General features: G+C 35.0%; 1 protein-coding gene across 3 annotated transcripts in view; it reads right to left on the bottom strand.

The window, feature by feature from the left end:
• The window catches only part of DPYD (dihydropyrimidine dehydrogenase), an 864,530-nt gene that overhangs the window by 473,265 nt on the left and 371,686 nt on the right, over positions 1-19,579 (bottom strand). For all 3 annotated transcript variants that reach the window (XM_047871842.1, XM_047871843.1, XM_047871841.1), the window contains exon 9: positions 1,348-1,455. In XM_047871842.1, coding sequence (XP_047727798.1) covers positions 1,348-1,455 — 108 coding nt within the window. The remainder of the gene's footprint in view (positions 1-1,347; positions 1,456-19,579) is intronic.

Below are 19,579 nucleotides of genomic sequence, written 5' to 3'. Positions count from 1 at the left end.
CTGCTATATATTATATTTAGGAAACTCTGAAAATTTATGTGCTGATAAGTGCTTTCTATCTAAGTGAAGAATTTTTAACAACTATTTTCTTGAAACAGTTAAAATGAACTTTTTCATCCTTTACAGTTTTCCCCTGGTTTTGTTTGAAAAATAAAACTATGAAAGAAATATGACTTTGTAAGTGTCCATTTTTTAAGGACATGTCTATGAAGATTTGATGTCCATATGAAGATTCTTGTAAAGAAGTAAAATGCAGGTTTCCCTATATGTTAGGTATCATGTGTTATCAGATTAAATAAGACTGTTGATAAGATAAATTACTATAATTTTTGAAATGGCTCCACGGATAGCATAGGCCTATAATCTCGGTAACTGTAATCATTTTGCTTGGAAGAGTTTGCATTTGGGATTACATAATGGCCCTCTATAATTCTCAAGTATAGGCTATATGTATTATGATCTTCCTTAGAAAGGGTTGCAGGTACAGAAGGATCCCCTTCTCCTGGGACGATGAAGGTGCAGATGGTAAACATGTTTAGCTAGAAACTTCTGCAGAATGACCTTATAGAGAAGTTTCTTGTCTTTTTAAATTGTGGATAAAAATGTAAGTTTTTATCTTTTCACATGTAATTAGATGTTGGAATAGCTGAAGTTCAAGACTTTGAAAAGGTATGTTTAAAGGATTTAGATGATCTGGTTTTGGAGAATATATTGTAGCTTCTTTACCACTAAGACAATGACTCACCCAAGCAGTATCCGACTGGTTGCTTTAGTTTCTGGTTGCTTCTCTTGGGCTGTATGAAATGGTATTACACAGAGACTAAATACTAGGGTGTTTATCAAAGTGTTTTCATTTAACTTCATAAAATTGCTGTTCAGCAAGAGACTGGGTCTTTCTGCCTCTTTAGACACAAATGATGCTTTATGTGAAAATTTGGCCTATTTTAAAATTTAAAAATATATGTATTTTATAAATATATAACATATATAGTTGTAATATAATATATAATACAAAATAGTTCCCAAATGGAAGTTCCTGCCTTTTCTTTTAAGAACATCTTCCAATGTTTGTTTAAGACTCTTACAGAGAAGCAATTTTACATGATGCAGTTTAGACCTATATATGATAGAGTGAAAATTCCTTATGATGATGTTTGATTGGAAGAATAAACAAATAGATGATCCTGGAAAACTATTATATCATACTTTCTTTAAATTTATGTTGGTGTTAACAAAAGTGATTTTAGCTCTGAACAATGACCTCCTGTGTCAAGATTTAATACAGATTTATAATACACAAACGACATAGGTAATAGGCAACATTAAGAATACAAAATAACACTATACCTGCTTTACTGCTTTTGGCTACAAGTGGCAAAAAGTCTTTGGATGTGTAAAATCCATGGTCTTGTGTCAGGTCTTTGAAGATGTGGTTTTTATTGGGGTCTGGCAAACCTAAGTAATAAAAATTTATAAAATCTTATTAGCAGAAGAAGGGACTTTTCCTATTGTATATTTAAAAAAAAAGTAGAAAGCTGAAATCATTAAAATAATGTGGTTCTGAGATGAAAAAAATCTATAAACAAATCAACATAAAAATGTATATAACAATTATAATGAACCTTAATGTATACCTTTACTATATAACTAAGCACAAATCATAAACCACACATCCAAGCACACCTATGAGTATACAGAAACATGGATACACACACATACAAGTCCATCTAGTGTTAAAGGGAAAATCAGGCACTATTATTTCCTCCTGTCATAAATAAAAATAAGTTTCCACTGTATTAAAGTAACACATATTAAAAAAATCATCACAAAACTAAAATACAATATGAATACATATACTTCTTTTTTTTTTCAACGTTTATTTATTTTTGGGACAGAGAGAGACAGAGCATGAACGGGGGAGGGGCAGAGAAAGAGGGAGACACAGAATCGGAAACTGGCTCCAGGCTCTGAGCCATCAGCCCAGAGCCTGACGCGGGGCTCGAACTCCTGGACCGCAAGATCGTGACCTGGCTGAAGTCGGACGCTTAACCGACTGCGCCACCCAGGCGCCCCTGGATACATATATTTCTAATTCTTGAATATGAGAGATCATTCTAAGAAAAGTAAAAAACAAAACAAAAAAAAACTTTAAAGAAAAAGATGTATTTTACCACAAAAAACCAGCTATTTCTATAATACAAAAATATTATAAATAAATGAAAGGCAAATGATTAACCAAGGTAATATTTTAACAAATAAAAGGTCTTTACTATATAAAGAAGTTTCTCAACTCAATAAGGAACAGATTGACTTTTCAATAGAAGCATAAACAATGGATAACAAAATTGGGAAAAAGAAAAATATATATAGCTTGTAAGCACCAAAATGTTAACTATATTAGTAATCTAAGAACTGTAAATTAAAACAATGACATATGATTTCCTGTCTATTAAGAAGTAAAAGATTTAAGAAAATTAGACTATGTGGCAAGGGTAAAGATGGGACTTGTAGTGATCTTTTGATAGAAATACACATTGGGGGCACCTGGGTGGCTTAGTTCATGACTTCAGCTCAGGTCATGATCTTAGAGTTTGTTGAGTTCGAGCCCACATTGGGCTCTGTGCTGACAGCTCAGAGCCTGGAGCCTGCTTCAGATTCTGCGTCTCCCCCTCTCTCTGTCCATCCCCCACTTATGATCTGTGTCTTTTTCTCAAAATAAATAAACATTAAACAAAATTTTAAAAAAAGCAATACACATTGGTGGATGCTCAATTTCTGGAAAAATAGTTTTGAATCTATACTAAGGAAACACTAAGACATGCAAATGAAGATTTAATGTACAGGTGCACCTGGGTGACTAACTTGGTTAAGTGTCCAACTTCAGCTGAGATTATGATCTCACCACTTATGAGTATGAGCCCCATGTTGGGCTCTGTGCTGACAGCTCAGAGCCTGGAGCTTGCTTCAGATTCTGTGTGTCTGGCTCTCTGTGCTCCTGTGCTGCTTGTGCTCTCTCTCCCTCTCTCTCTCTGTCTCTCTCAAAAATAAGGAAACATTAAAAAAGTAAGATTTAATATACAAAAACAGTCAATGCAGAGAGAGAGAGAGAGAGAGAGAGAGAATGAGGGAACACCAAAATGCCAATAAAATGGATAAATGAGTTTTACTTTAGAAGAGACAACACAATGCAGCCATTAAAATAAATATTTGAAAAATATAGTATTGGACTGTAATCAAAATAGTGTTAAATGAACTATCAGGATACAAAACTCTGTATAGTATGATTCAATTTTTATAAAATCTCAACAGTGATCATTCCTGGTGGTAGGACTGTGGATATTCTATTTTTTCATTATTTATTTTCTAAAATTTCTACAACGTGCATGTACAACCATATAATTAGGAAAGAACCGCCAAAATTTTGAAAAGAAAATGAGTAACAGACTAATGTTTTTCAAAGTATAAACAAAGCAAAGTGAAGAATTAAGTCATTTCAATTCCATAAACAGAGGGGAAAATTTACAGTGTAATTTTATTTACTTCCCCAAACTCTGGGTTATTCTGGAGAGATAAGATTTCATTTTATAGTTAAATGAAGAGCAATGAGTATTTCTTGGTGGATACACAGAGTAATAAGCATGGCTCAAGAATGACTTTTGTCATGTGTGATAAGGTAGGTATTTATCTGATTTGAAAGCTGAAGGTGCTTGTAGATTGAGTGAGTGTGTAACCAGGAATAGACCACTGTTGTCCCTTCAAATTAAATCAAACATTTTTCTTCCCTGTCCAGCATTCTTTCCTCCTGAAGATTTGCCCTTTGCTCACAGATTAGTTTAAGATCATTCGTCATTAAAATTATTTTATTTATCTAGGAAGGCTAAGCAAGTCATTTGACTTACCTTTGCTTTGGCCTCTTTTTTCTTTCTTAAGTTTCTATTTAAATTCCAGGTAGTTAACATACAGTGCTTCGGCTTTATAAATGAAATGGGATAGGACTGTTTCTTCATTTTCTGACATAAAAGATTACTCCTGAGGTATATTTATAATGTGGAAACTATTACACAAATGTGTGGTTATTCATGTAATTCTTTTAGAAAGACTGGGGTAGGGAATGGTTATGGTTACATGAAAATAGCTGAATATTACTTGAAGACTCTAATGGCAAAACAATTTTTCTTGAAAGCTATTAAAAGATGACTGTAGTTGGGGCGCCTGGGTGGCGCAGTCGGTTAAGCGTCCGACTTCAGCCAGGTCACGATCTCGCGGTCCGTGAGTTCGAGCCCCACGTCAGGCTCTGGGCTGATGGCTCAGAGCCTGGAGCCTGTTTCCGATTCTGTGTCTCCCTCTCTCTCTGCCCCTCCCCCGTTCATGCTCTGTCTCTCTCTGTCCCAAAAATAAATAAACGTTGAAAAAAAAAATTTTTAAAAGATGACTGTAGTTTAAGCTACACTTGATTCATCTAATATATATATATATATATATATATATATATATATATATATACATATATACATACAGATAGATAGATATAGATATAGATATGCCACATATCAAACTTTAAATAAGGACTCATCCCCCTTCTTATACCACTATATTAGATAGCATCTGTTCTGTAGCACTTCATTTTTCTATTAAAAAGACACAGGAAAAACAACCTGAAGTGCTATGCAATTTCAAGGAGATATGATAAACCAAAATCTTTAAAGCAGATCAAAAACAAAGCACAGAAAATGTATGTGGCAGATAAGAGTTCCACATCTATTGTCAATAAGGTCTAAAATCCTCCCTTTACTAACTCCTAATCTCATCTTTTTTACTACTTACCATGGTTAAGGCAGAGAAGGAACTTTACATCTGTGATTATTTTCTATAGATCCATTGCTAAAATAACTTATCTAAAGAAATGCAAGGCATTTTTATTGAACACACCACCGGATCCATGGAAATGACTTTTCCTATCCTGCAAGGCTTATTATTTCACAAGAAAAAACCTTTGGCAAAATTTAAATTTCATTTTTTCCCTTGGATCAAGACACTGACAAGGACAACTGAGTTCCCTGTACTTTTAACCCATTCTGCATTTATCACTCTAATGAATTTAGCATTTACTGGATCAGATTCTCTCTATAAATGTTCAAGAGGGCACTGGTTAGATGTTCTGACTTATGGATATTGGCTTCAGGAGAGAAAAAATGAGCCAAAAATGGTACAGGACTGTTATGTTATTCCTGCAGCCTGTTTAACCACATTCCAGGGCATACATACTTTTGAAGTCCCAAGGTCCATGGAGCTCTTCTCCCCAACCTGGGTGACAGGTCACCCCTTATGTCCTAGGACAGTACATCTGGAGCTTATCCCTTATGTCCTAGGACAGTGCATCTGGAGCTTTCCTTCAGACTGTTTGGTAGTCTGGCCCAACTGGCAAAAGTACCCTAGCATCTGCTAACCATGATGCTGTGGGGTAATTAAGAGCAGGACTTTCGTCATTAGACAAACTTCCGTGTGAGTTCTTCCTCTCCCATTTACCAGCTCTGTGATCTTGCGTGAGTGCTTGTGATGGTCAGTTTTAAATTTTTTTAAAAAATATTTATTTATTTTTGAGACAGAGAGAGACAGAGTGTGAGTGGGGCAGAGAGAGAGGGAGACACAGAATCCGAAGCAGGCGCCAGGCTCTGAGCTGTCAGCACAGAGCCCGATGTGGGGCTTGAACCCACGAACTGTGAGATCATGGCCTGGGCTGAAGTCGGACGCTTAACCAACTGAGCCACCCAGGCACTCCTGATGGCCAGTTTTATATGTAATTAGCTAGGCCATCAAATGATATGATCAAACACTAATCTAGGTATTGCTATGAAGGCATTTTGTAAGTATGGTTACCATCTACAATCAGTTTACTTTAAGTAAAAGAGATTATGTTGATAATTCTGAGTAGGTCTCATCCAGTTAGTGGAAAGGCCTTAAAAATAAAACTGAAGTTTCCCTGAGAAAAAAGAAAATTTGCCTTCTGGCCCAGCCCACAGGTTTTGAATTTGCTAGCTCCCACAATTACATAAGCCAATTCCTTGAGATAAATTATATAATATATCTACATCTATATATCTCCTAATGATTCTACTACTACTAATACTTCTCTCATTGATGTGAGATTTAAAGGAATCTATCTATCTATCTATCTATCTATCTATCTATCTATCCATCCATCCATCCCTCTATCTATCTTAAGCATTGAGCCCTAAAACATAGTGAATGCTCACTAAACATTAGCTATTAATATGATAGGCTTATTATTCTGTAGTTTATCAATTCTTTCAAATTTCACATATTATGGCAAGGAAAGAATAGAGCTTAAAGTAAAGTATTAAACCTTAGCAAATTTAAACAAAGTGCTACAAAAAAAAAGAAAAATGAAGCAATCTTAAGTGAAATATGAAAGATAATGAAACTTGCAAATACCCATCTATCAAAAGAAGATTTCCATGAGAGTAGGTGGCATATTAATAAATAAGGTATGTGTCTCTATCAGAATGAGTTCAAAATGACACTGAAATGACTTTTTTTGTTTTTTTTTTTATTTTTTATTTATTTTTTTTTTGTTTTTAATTTTTTTTTTTCAACGTTTATTTATTTTTGGGACAGAGAGAGACAGAGCATGAACGGGGGAGGGGCAGAGAGAGAGGGAGACACAGAATCAGAAACAGGCTCCAGGCTCCGAGCCATCAGCCCACAGCCTGACGCGGGGCTCGAACTCACGGACCGTGAGATCGTGACCTGGCTGAAGTCGGACGCTTAACCGACTGCGCCACCCAGGCGCCCCTGAAATGACTTTTTAATTCACCTTTCAGTGGGGAGAAAGTTTATGAATAAAGAAGAATTGACAAAGATTTGACAAACCAAACAACTTAGCTTAGTAGATGTACAGTGTTCTCTGTCTTTCAAGAAGACCAGATAGTTTCTTTGTTCCCCTAGAATAGTTACTAAAGTTTTGGTGTTTCAGCATATATTTATACAAAAGAACACCTCCTTAAAACCTATTGCAAAATAATAATTTTCAGGTTCTCCTAAAATAAATAAAAAAAAAATTCTGCTGATATTTACATAAAGTCTATCTTATTGATTACTTACATTACAATCGCTGTTCTAAATCCTGGCATATAGGTGATTTTTATATATTAACTCATTCCATTTTCACTACAATTCTCTGAGACAACTAACATCTTCTGCATTTTATATATGAGGAAACTAAGACACATATATGTTAAGTAACTTTGCCAACAGTCACAGAACAAGTAAGTAGCAGTGTCAATTTCTAACTGGGACAGTCTGGTTATAGAGTCTATGCTTCAGCATTGACTAAAATGCTGCCTTTTTCTTATAAAATGTTGCAATTAAGCCCCATTATAACGTGAAGCTGCATAACAAGTGATGTCTAAATCATTTAACATGTATGCATTAAATACTTCACTGTAAGGCTACAGATATGCACACAACACACAATGTGTCTGTGGCCAGGTTCCAGTCTAGTGGTAGAGAAAAGACAGTCTGCTTGTATAGGCTGTATCTTTGTTTTGTGATTATTTTCTCTAGTACAATTCCTTTTTGAATTGTTTTCCTTCTTAAGTGCATTCCTCTTGGGTATCTGCTGGCTATTTTTCAATATTTGATATTCTTTGAAATATGTATCTCTGTTGTGTTTTGAAAGCACCTCTCTCTGGAACAGCTACAGAATAAATACCAGTAGTGTATATAATAAATTTTTGTGCTTATATTAAGTTCTGCACAACTTAAATTAACAGTAATAGGATATTAAATATTCTGCTTCATGTTATCATCTAGTAAGTAATAGAGGAGAAATAAGCTTTTAAGGCTAGGTCTTCATAGGATGGTAGGACATGTTTAGGAATTCTTCAGATTTTATAATGTCTGTCTGTGTGACTTCTCTGGCTCACTTTTTTGGTGTTAATTGAATGGAGCAAGCATTCGTGTGATTCCTCTCATTCTTGAAGACATCCACTTGAATGACAGCCAAGCTGGCATGGGAAAGACGGTGATCAGATAAACCTGTCACAGGAGATAGCCTCACAAATCCCACAGATGTAAAGACAGAACACTGAGAGACTGCCTCAGGTTCCTGGCAAAAGACTGTAGTTTACAGAAATGGGTAATGCTCTAGAATACCAAACTTTATGCAGGTATATCAATTATGGTTATTCCATACAAGTGCTTTTTCAATAAGATGTTAGTAGATAAAATCCCACTGATTATGTCACTATTCACAAGTGGCTGAAAATAGCAAAATGCACCTGATGGCAAATGTCTTAGTTTTCCATTTTTCCACGTACTTTTGTACCTGATATTTCACTTGCTTCTCCAAGAAGAAATCATGTTGTGTGCTCTCAGTCCTCATTTCTTGAGCCTACTTTGGGGAATGGTGCTACATGAGGAAGAACATTCAAATGTGCAGATTACACATGGATTCATTAAACAAACTCTCACTGAGGGAAACCAGGCTATCTACCACAGCCATCCACCCATGTCTTTGTAAAAGAAATGTCCCTGCATAAACATTGCTTTTATTTTTTGTTTATTAAACCTTTTTTTTTAAATTTTTTTAATGTTTTATTTATTTTTGAGACAGAGAGAGACAGAGCATGAACAGGGGAGGGGCAGAGAGAGAGGGAGACACAGAATCGGAAGCAGGCTCCAGGCCCCGAGCCATCAGCCCAGAGCCCGACGCGGGCTCGAACTCACGGACCGTGAGATCGTGACCTGAGCTGAAGTCGGACGCTTAACCGACTGAGCCGCCCAGGCGCCCCTATTAAACCTTTTTTTAAAAAAAACTTAATTCCAACAGACTTATTTCTATCTATACTTATTTGTAAACAGAGTATATCGAATAAGAGCAAAACTCTAAAGTCAAACTTTCTGCATTAAAATTCTAGTTTTAGCACTTACTAGCTATTATGACCTTGGGCAAGTATATTACTCTTCCTGGGCAGCAGCAGCAGCAGCTTCATATATTGTTAGGAGAATAAAATGAAAACAAATGTAAAGCTTTTTGCATAGATGTGAAATGCTTCCTTTTATTTGCATTCCCTCCGTAAAAAAATTATTTAATAAAATGATACATTTGGAGAGACATAAATTAAGTGTCCATCTAGTCCATGATATATACAATTAATATTGTTACACATTTAAGTGGTCAGTGTTAGGCAGATTGGTATTAGAGTCCATAAAACTTAGTAACCTTGGCTAGAATAAAAGACTATAGCCAAACCAGGGTATTCTAACCTCATTCATTACACAGACTACAATGGACTCAAACCACATGTGCATCAGAACCAGGAAAGTAGCAAGATTAAGACCCTCTAAGGTTTAATTTGGTTTTCGAATGGGAGCAGTTAGAGTAACATCATGTCTCAAAGACGACTGACCTAAGAGTCTGGAGAACTGGGTTCCAGTTTCACCATTTCCCCTTTCCAGCTGTACTGGGTAAAATTAGTCAATACTATAACCAAATTCTTTGATTTTAGAATGAAAATAGTCCTGCCTGATGTAGAGTTGAGCTGAAAATTACATAGAAAAGTGCACATAAAAGTACCCTGGTAAATTTAGAACACCACTGAAATGTAAGCCATTATTATTGTCTTGGGTAAAATATAAAAACCATGGAAAATAAAGGCTCACATGATAAAAAGACACAGTAAAACTTCCAAAAAGAGAACCTATTGCAATTAATTGAAAAAACCCATTTAAATGGTTGTATATAAGATATGAGGATTTAAGAATAAAACAGTAAATATATGTATTTATGGATATATATATGTATCTATATGTGGTTCTATACTTATTAGAAAAGGCAAACTAGTCTTATACCAAGTCCAAACAGTTGGGATTACAATATAGAAGTAAAATATTCCTTTCAAGGACCTAAGCATTCCAGAATTCCACAGTGGAATATAAAGTTTTTCATCTGCACTTACAGACCACTTATATGATTCAAAGGATTTATAGCTTATTTCCAAGGGACAACAGTGCCATATGGGTTATCATTCTAGGATCTATATATTGATTAGAAAGAGAACAGATCAATGATGCCCTATTGTGCTTCCTTTCTCAATATAACTCCCCATCTTTTCCCCAATGCCCCACTGTAAATACGTTTAGTTCAGACTGAATTCAGAAAGAATGGAGTGATTCAATATAACACATATGAAATCATATCACCATGCATCACAATAGTGTTCATTTCATTGATTTTTCAAATCCCCATTAAACATCTGTTTCATGTAACTGCTGTCTAGTTTCTCTCCCAATGTGACTACATGCATTAATCGTGTATATCACACAATCAGTTAGAGCATAACAAGATGAAGACTTTAAAAAAAATGTTATGAATGGAGTCACCATCTCAAATCATATTTTTTCCCATTACATATGGTATTTTTCTATACAGGAACATGTAACAATAATGAAATCCAGAAGCAAGAGAAGTACTGAGCGCTCATACAATTTTGAAAATCTGATAAATGCTGAATTAAGGTCTTTTGTATTTAATTTATAAAACAGTAATTTTAAAGAGCATTGGAGAAGAGAATGAAATAACCAAAGATGACACTTCCTACAATGTTAAATTACAAATGTACTTCAGCTCTTTTTTATCACTTTGTGTAGAAGATACACACAAGTTCTATCACACTAATGAGATCAGTTCATATCACTTCATATCAGAACTGAATACCAGGCTCCAACTTAGAGTAGTATGTATGGGTGAAAACAATATAAATATATTAAGAAAGCAGTGTACTTGCAAGTGCAATATCTATAAGCTGATATTAAAAATCTTCTGGAGAACCTTTTAATCTGTCATGAAATATCCAGCAATTTCATATAACAAAATGGGACTATGGTTCACTATGCATTTGGGTCTCATATTTTTTGTTCCCTTTATACATTTGCAACAAAATAGAGACTATTTTAATTGATAAAATAATGCCCAAAAATTAAAAAAATGGACAAAATATCTTTGGATGTATTTTACTTTCCTGACAAATAATTCCTGTACTCAGGATCTATCTTATCTATTGCTTTTCATATAAAGAGACATATGAAACAACCAAAACAACAAAATATTGGACAAAAAAAGGTAGTTTTCTTCATACTTTTGTAACATTCTAATTTTCTTATAATTAGCAGAAGTTATTTTAATAATTAAAATTTAATTTTCATATAAACATAAGATCTCATTAAACCCTCTCTTCTAGAAAAGATATATGAATGTAATTTCCTATTTCTGTCACAAAATTCTACCTATCACTTTGATTTTTGGTATTATTTATTAAAGTGTGCTTTATCTCTTGGGCCTCTTTCTCTGTTTCTCATTTTCATTTGGCTTTTGCTATAAAACAATTTCCTTAAATTTTAATCCTCACATCATGAAGTAAGGGTAAGCAAAAAACTCAAACAATACGCCTCAGGCAAAGGTTTTTTTCCTTAATGATTGGAATTCTTAGATGTGTTAGGAAATTACTATTTAGGACTATGTAAGTATACTATATTCCAAAGTAAAGAAATCATTAATAATAAAATACTAAAAAGGAACAGTTATATTACAAAATAAATCTACCAGGCTTACAAAGAAAACAAATTTGCAACAGCCACCTGCTGTGGAGATGAGGCAGTAATCTCAACAGCAGGAAATAAAAGGGAAGAGAGGAGAAAAATACAAAAGCACAGACATTAAAAAAGTAATTAAAACACTTATCTCCATCGACATACATAACGAAAAAAACCCTCTACCAACCACCTAAAAACATACTCTATTGAACTGCACAGCAGGAAATAGCATTAAAGCTGCCACCATAAACACACATTCTGTAGAAGGCAGAAGACCCCTTTAAAATGTAATCTCAAAAGTATTACTAATGTGTTAATCACCAGTAAAGGTACCACAACATTCATTGTATTGTCTTAGTTACTTTCTCAAAGGTATTTATAAAAATTGTCCTTCTACATTTTTTATTCAAATACATTCTTAAATACAGGCACTGGTAGCCTCTCTACTTGTAACGGCCCTAATGAATTTTACAACTATATTGTGATGCCAGAGTATTCTGTATATCAAAAGCTTTAATAATTTTTAATATAGCATGCATTTAGATGATGCAGTTAAACTGTTTTCTTTAAAGCCAGACCAATCTTCGCTATATTACTGGCAAAAAAAAAAAAAAAAAAATGAAGTGAAACATAATGCAAGAGCTAGGGTCATGGATTAAAACTGAAATGAAAGCTAAGAATCATTTTGAATTACCCAAGTATGCTCTGGCCTTCAGAGCTCTACAAAGTAAAACAGTGCAAGCCTCAGGAAGCAAGTGTCAGGCTTTAAAATAAAGCACACACTAAATGTGCATGGTGACTCTCTCAGTTGCTAGAACTTGGTTTCTGTGTCTATGTGATTCTCCCTCGGCATGTCTGTGAAACAAAGGAAAGCTGTTTGGTTCCGAATCAGAAGACCAGTAATGGACTCCTGACTGTTACTTTTCGGCTTTTGGCTCTAAGTTCATGCCCAAGTCATTAAACTTTAAATGTCAGCTTCTTCACCTCTAAAATAAGAAGAGTTACAAAAATGTTTTTCTTTATAGAACTATTATGAGGACAAGTAAGCAAGCATAATATAGCTTTATATTATTGAAACAACAATTTTACAAGTAGAAAATGCAATTCAGAATCACAGATATTGGTTATGCTACTACATAATTTTTTTTTTTAATTTGAGAGAGAGAGGGGTGGGGAGGGAGAGCACATGCCCATGCAGCAGAGGACCGGGGAAGGGGTAGGGGAAGAGAGAGAGAGAGAGAGAGAGACAGAGAGACACAGAGAAAGAGAATATCTCAAGCAGGCTCTATGCTCCGTGCAGAGCCCAACGTGAGGCTTGATCCCACAACCCTGGGATCACGACCTGAGCTGAAATCAAGAGTTGGACATTCTACCAAGTGAACCACCCAGGTGTCCCTGCTACTATATAATTCTTTTATCTTGTGATAACACTGATACTTCAGGGTTATTTCACTCTAATTATGTATTTTCCTCTTATACATAAATGGTACATTTCTGTGCAAATTTATCTTACCCTGAATTTGTAATTTTCTAAATTTTACAAGAAAATACTTAGCTCAATACACTTTTTTCAAGAAATGTGTATAAGAAAAATATTAAATTATACCCATACTTAAATATACTTGTAACATATTTAGTATTACTAACACGTTGCTGAATAAAAGTCTCAAAATTAGAATACTTTCATAGGAATTCAGGAAATTCCACAAAATAATTACTCTTTGAAAGACATTCTCTATGTATAGAAATGGTCAACAATTTCAGAAACATACGATCAACTTTGAGCATCAGTTTGTTCATCCACAAAACACGTTGATGATCTAAAAATGGGCTTCTGAACACTGCCTGAGTATATCAAGAAAACCAAGATTCAGAAAAGTACATTTCTATACATGTATTATAGGGGAGGAAGAATTTTTCTTTTACTTGTCTAGGTTCTTCTGGCTGGCCTATCAAGCAAATTGACATAACAGATTAACAGGAGAAAAACAAACTTAATCACATACATACAGGAACCCCATAAGAATATGAAACCCACAGGAAGTTAGGCAACTGAGGCTTATATGACATCCCGAACTTACTGTGAAGGGAACAGGGGTCTGAGACTTCAAGGGGGAGAAAGGTAATTTATACGAAGATGGGAATAGCAAATGTTTGGTAAACAAATGTTTGCCAAGTCCTATTATACAGAGACAATGGGACATAGAAAGAAATTTGATCTCCGAAGTCCCACTGAGCTTACCCCCAACAGCTAGCCCAAATCCTTTGTAGTTATCTCTGGTGATAGTTCTTTTCCTGGACTAGGCACTGTAATTTCTTTTAGGTAGTTAAGCAGGAGGTAAAAGCTCCTCCTCAGTTTTTTGGGCCTTGACTGACTTCAGCTCAAAATAATCTACATGCCAAAGTAACACATTTTGGGGAGGCTTGTTCTCAACCCCTTCAGTGTCATTTTACCGTGTATGTGTACAGAGGGTCTATATCTTTCATTACATTCTCTAAATGACTCAAAAATGGCTAAAAAATCACAGTCATCAAGATTAAATCAATTACACTGTACTATTCACCCAAATGTCATTCCAAGTGCCCAGAGTGTGGGTGTAAATGCCAAAATGCAATGTAATTATCCACACTTGACAATCACTACACACCATGAATGAATATCATTGTATACAAGAATTTATAGGTATGCTAGGCCTGCTATAAGGGAAAGTAATGGTTTTGACATCGGAGATAACTATATTCATATCATTACTACTTTATGTATTAGCTATGTAACCTTGCAAAATCAGTTAAGTCTCAATTTCCTTATCTATAAAACCTGCCTTATAGGGAGATTAAGTGAGATAATATATCTCAGTAACATGATAATCGCTTAGCACAGTGACTGGCATATGGCAAATGTTAATAAATACATTGGATTTTATGTATTTTAAACCTTAAAATCCTATTATTTTCATACTTGGCACCATCCTTGATATTTTTCTTCCTTGATATTTAACACAATTTTAGTATATAACTCCATAACAACAACCAAACAGGAACAAAACTACACATACTTTCTTTAACTCAGTGCCAACTGAAATTTTCTTAAATATTGGTAATTAACAATGTAAAACTTGGCAGGTTCAATACATACTTGCATATCTAGTTCTAAAATTTTTGTTACATAAAAAAGCCAAACAAGCATACAGTCTCTTATGGTCAACTTTAAGATTTGGATATCACCTGTGATTTTTAATTGTGATTGAGATCAGTTAGAAATAGAAATCTCAGATGTTTCATTTACTACTTATTCATTAATATAGCCTACTATGTGCCAGCTAACATATGAGGTGCTAGGGATACATACATAGATGAACAGTTTCCAATCTAGTGGGAGAAGAACATGTAATCAGAAACAAAATAAAGCAGGGTCATCTGGGTGGCTTAGTTGGTTAAGCATCTGACTTCGGCTCAGGTCCTGATCTTGTGGTCCGCTGTCCGTGGGTTCTAGCCCCACGTCGGGCTCTGTGCTGACAGCTCAGAGCCTGGAGCTTGATTCTGATTCTGTGTCTCCCTCGCTCTCTGCCCCTCCCCTGCTCACGCTCTCTCTCTCTCTCTCTCTCTCTCTCTCTCTCTCTCTCTCTCAAAAATAAATAAAAACATTAATAAAAAAAAGAAACCTAGAACAAATCAAGATAAGTGCTATGATAGAAGGATGCAGAGGTCAGGGCACAGGAGCACCTACAAAGCACACTTCACCTGGACTAAAGACAAGGATGCTCATGCTGAAGATTTCCAGGGGTAAAAAAGGGTAATAATGAGCAACATATACAAAGGCATAAAGGGGTAAGACTCCCATCTGACTAGACTAGGGTTTAGGAGAGCAGATAGGAGGAGACAGGGAATAGCAAAATTTAAAATCTGACAGAGAGAACGAGACCATAAAGTCACACCAATGAGTTTGGATTTTACCCTGAGAAGATACTGCAGAGAAACTATATAATCAGTTTTGTATATCAAGAAGGACAAATTGGTAGCAGTGTGTGGAACGGATTTACAGGCAGTGAGAATGATGGGAGAAGATCATATAAGGGGATCCTGCATAAATCCAGGTAAGAAAAGAACACTTATCTTATACTCCTCAACCTGGATTACTAGTATCCTCCAATAGCATGACATTTCAGGGAAGGTCCACAGCCTCCGTATAAACACAGCCTACCCTCCTGGAGCAAGAATTTCACTCCAAAGATAAGCAACTCAAATGATGGTGTTTATATCAGAACAAATATGGAGATAATGAAGGATGAAATGCAAATATTGAATGAAATTTTAATACTTCAAAGAAATTCTGTGTATAGCATTTGAAACTGTACCTCTGGATTCCCTGGAGGTATGTTTTTACTCTCTTCTCCTATCACAGTAACTTTAACGGGGAAAAAAGAGGGACTCCCACTAAAATACTGACAGTAGAGACACAGGAGAATAAAAACCTACCCCAGAGATACTTAGGAGTTAATTTCACGAAATTTGATCCCTTTTAGTTGTAGGGAATAGAGGGAAAGACAGGATCAAAGTTCTGTCTTATTTTCTGTTTTGGAGGGTGTGCTTGACACTCAAGAGTGGTGTGCTTGACCAATACACTATAGTGGAAGAGGAGCAGGTCCTAGGGGAATAATGTTGTTCCATTTGGATCTATGTAATGGAGTGTGGGACATCCAAGAGAATTGTCCTCTAGGTAATAAACAGGTAAAAATTCATGCCTGAATCTCATGAGAGGAATCTTGTCTGGACAAACAGATTTGAAAACTATGAGCAAAAGGATTGTACTAGAAGTCATAAATGCCAATGAGCTAATCCTAGAGTGAGTGTATACAGTAAACAGAAAAGAAGACTACAGGTAGAGCCCTAGATAACATACCAACATTTAAAGGAGGAAAGAGGAAAGGGAACCCAAATAGAGATTAAGGATGGATCAATCAGGTAAGAGATGCAGGAGAAAGTGGTATACTGGAAGCCAGGAGAAGAGAGATATGAGTTCAAACTTTCTTGTCTACAGAATAGATACAATTTTTATTTTTATTTTTTTAATGTTTTTTTAAATTTATTTTTGAGAGAGCGAGAGAGAGAGAGCGAGAGAGAGAGAGAGCAAGGGAGGGGCAGAGAGAGATGGAAACACAGAATCTGAAGCAGGCTCTAGGCTGAGCTGTCAGCACAGAGCCCAACACGGGACCTGAACTCATGAACCTTGAGATCATGACCTGAGCCAAAGTTGGCAGCTTAACCGACTGAGCCACCCAGGCACCCCTAGACACAATTTTAAAAAATTATCTAGTATAGTGTATAGAAATACACACTATAAAGCACAAAGAAACAGGTGTTCAAAAGAGTACTTTTGATTTTAGGATTCATCTTTGAATTTTAAGTATAATACAAGGCCATTGACCTACAATTACTTTTAGAAATAATATAACTAAAGGAGATTTATTGAGAGGCAATATAAAACAGAACAAAAACAAGAAAATACAAATACATGTATTGCAACTATAAGAATCAATTTAATCAGATTAGGCAAGTCAGAAGGGGCAACAGGATAAATCCTCTGCTGATACCCACACTGCAAGGTATTCTAGTAATGCAGTCCAAGTATAGAAAGAAAGATTTTGCTAGAGGAGGAACATACCACAGACCCTCTTAGGAATCAGTATTAATGGAGAATATATTCAAATGTTTTCAAGAAGAAATAGTCAATAATGACAACTCCATATTAATTAAGTTGTGAGTGGATAATACAAAATGGATATAACTTCGCTTATATAAATATTTGATTTAAAACATTTTTAGAAAGGCTTCTCTGAAAACTGAAGGTTTGAATGTGGTGTTCTCCCTCTACTGGGTTTGGAAATTCTACAAAAGGGCACATTCATGGGTGGTTCACTCTGAAACAGATTTTCTGACCTGTGAAGCAAATACTTCCAAGCAGCTGAAATGCATGGCCAAGGTAGGAATACCTAGGTTTGTTCTCAATTCCCTCACCTGCTAGTTGTATGATATAGAGCAAATTAGCCTACCACCTATGCCTTAGTTTCCTCTTCGGTAAAATTAAACTTTTAGCACCACCTCCCTTGTTTGAGCTGTTTCAAGGACTCTTGAATCATGAAGTATTATACAGACATGAGAAATTTAATTGATAATAATTGAAATTATTTTCATTATAACTGGAGCCCATTATATAGGCAAATGGTCTTGTCTTCTCTTTTCCTACTACTAGATGAAGAAAATATAGTAAGAGTGGATGGTGGATTAATCAGGGGGATCAAACTAACACTCTGTGTTGCTCTTTGGAAATTATTTAAATTCCCTATGAGCTACACGCTATATACAAATTCAAAAATTAAATTATATTCAAAAGCACCTGTACCACTCTAACCATAGTATATAGAGCATATATCTTGACACTATCTGTAAAAATTTCACACTTTTTTTAAAATTTTATTTAAATTTTTTTTCAACGTTTTTTATTTATTTTTGGGACAGAGAGAGACAGAGCATGAACAGGGGAGGGGCAGAGAGAGAGCGAGACACAGAATCGGACACAGGCTCCAGGCTCCGAGCCATCAGCCCAGAGCCCGACGCCGGGCTCGAACTCACTGATGCGAGATCGTGACCTGGCTGAAGTCGGACGCTCAACCGACTGCGCCACCCAGGCGCCCCAACACTTTTAAAAATCAACATAATTGATGAATTCTATCTCAAACAACTCTGGTTTAATGGACTATGAAGTCAATGCTTTGGTGTGTGTGTGTGTGTATAATGTATATATTTATTAATAAATAATAATTTCATAATTGATTAAAATTAAGAATTAATATTATTTATATGTTAATTAACATACTAATAAATACAATACACATAATTATGCATTATAATATTATATTAATAATTATATCTTAATATACATTATGCATATTAGTAAATATCATATATATCATACGTATATTATATATGATCTATATATATGTATATATTTCAGTTTATGAACACGTGATTTCTATTTTGATGTATGGGTTTAGGGTCATTTCTTGTAACTATCAACATTTTCATATTTTTAAAAAGTCATATATATTCTAATGCTAAGCTGTTTGAATTCTGCTTCTTAGAGCATAGTGCATGTAAAGCCCATGCCATTAATTTAATATAGTCCAATAAATTTTACATTTTAGCCCCAATGGACTCTTTTATAACTTGCTGTCTTTTTGTAACTTGCTATCTATCTAACTTATCTTCCAATGTGTTCTACAGATTATGAAGAAAAAGAGAGAAAATGTATTTCAGCAGAACTTTCCACCACTAACTGTCTTAAGTGCAGGCTTAGTGATACTAAATATTTTAAGAGTTTACATTTGTAGAGTGCTTTACTACTTACAAATATTTCTTGTCTATTTGAGCCTCACAACAACTCGATCAGCTAGACACCTTTCTGACCATTTAAAGATGGGCAAGATCTGTGCTGGCAACGTGTAACCTTTTTGGGATTCTCTCTCTCCCTCTCTCTTTGCCCCTTCCCTGCTTGCTCACTCTTTCTCTCAAAACAAATAAATAAACATTAAAAAAATAAAAGGAAAAAAAAGAAGATGAGCAAACTGAGGTTGAAGGCAGTCAAATAAGCTTTCTAAAATCTCACAGCTAGTAAGTGCTTAAGCCAAATTTAATCTAATAAAAACTCTTAAGCATTGTGATTCTTCCAACATTACATAAAATATATATTCAGGATAGCATATAATCTTTATTATCAGAGAAAATAGAAGAAGCTTGAAAATTTAGTCTTTGAAAATTTAGCATATGATGATCTGTGGCACCTTTAATTTTCTGAATGTTAACACAGTAGTTTTATTCACCAGGAAGAAAAAAAAACATGCTTTAAAGATTAGTAGGTAATTATTCACATATCATCCCACCTACATTACATTTCCAAATGATTTTAAGT

The sequence above is a fragment of the Prionailurus viverrinus genome, chromosome C1 (genome assembly GCF_022837055.1).
Source record: "Prionailurus viverrinus isolate Anna chromosome C1, UM_Priviv_1.0, whole genome shotgun sequence".
NCBI lineage: Eukaryota > Metazoa > Chordata > Mammalia > Carnivora > Felidae > Prionailurus > Prionailurus viverrinus.
Note: the sequence above shows the minus strand (reverse complement) of the source record. Positions and strands in the feature narration are given on the sequence as shown.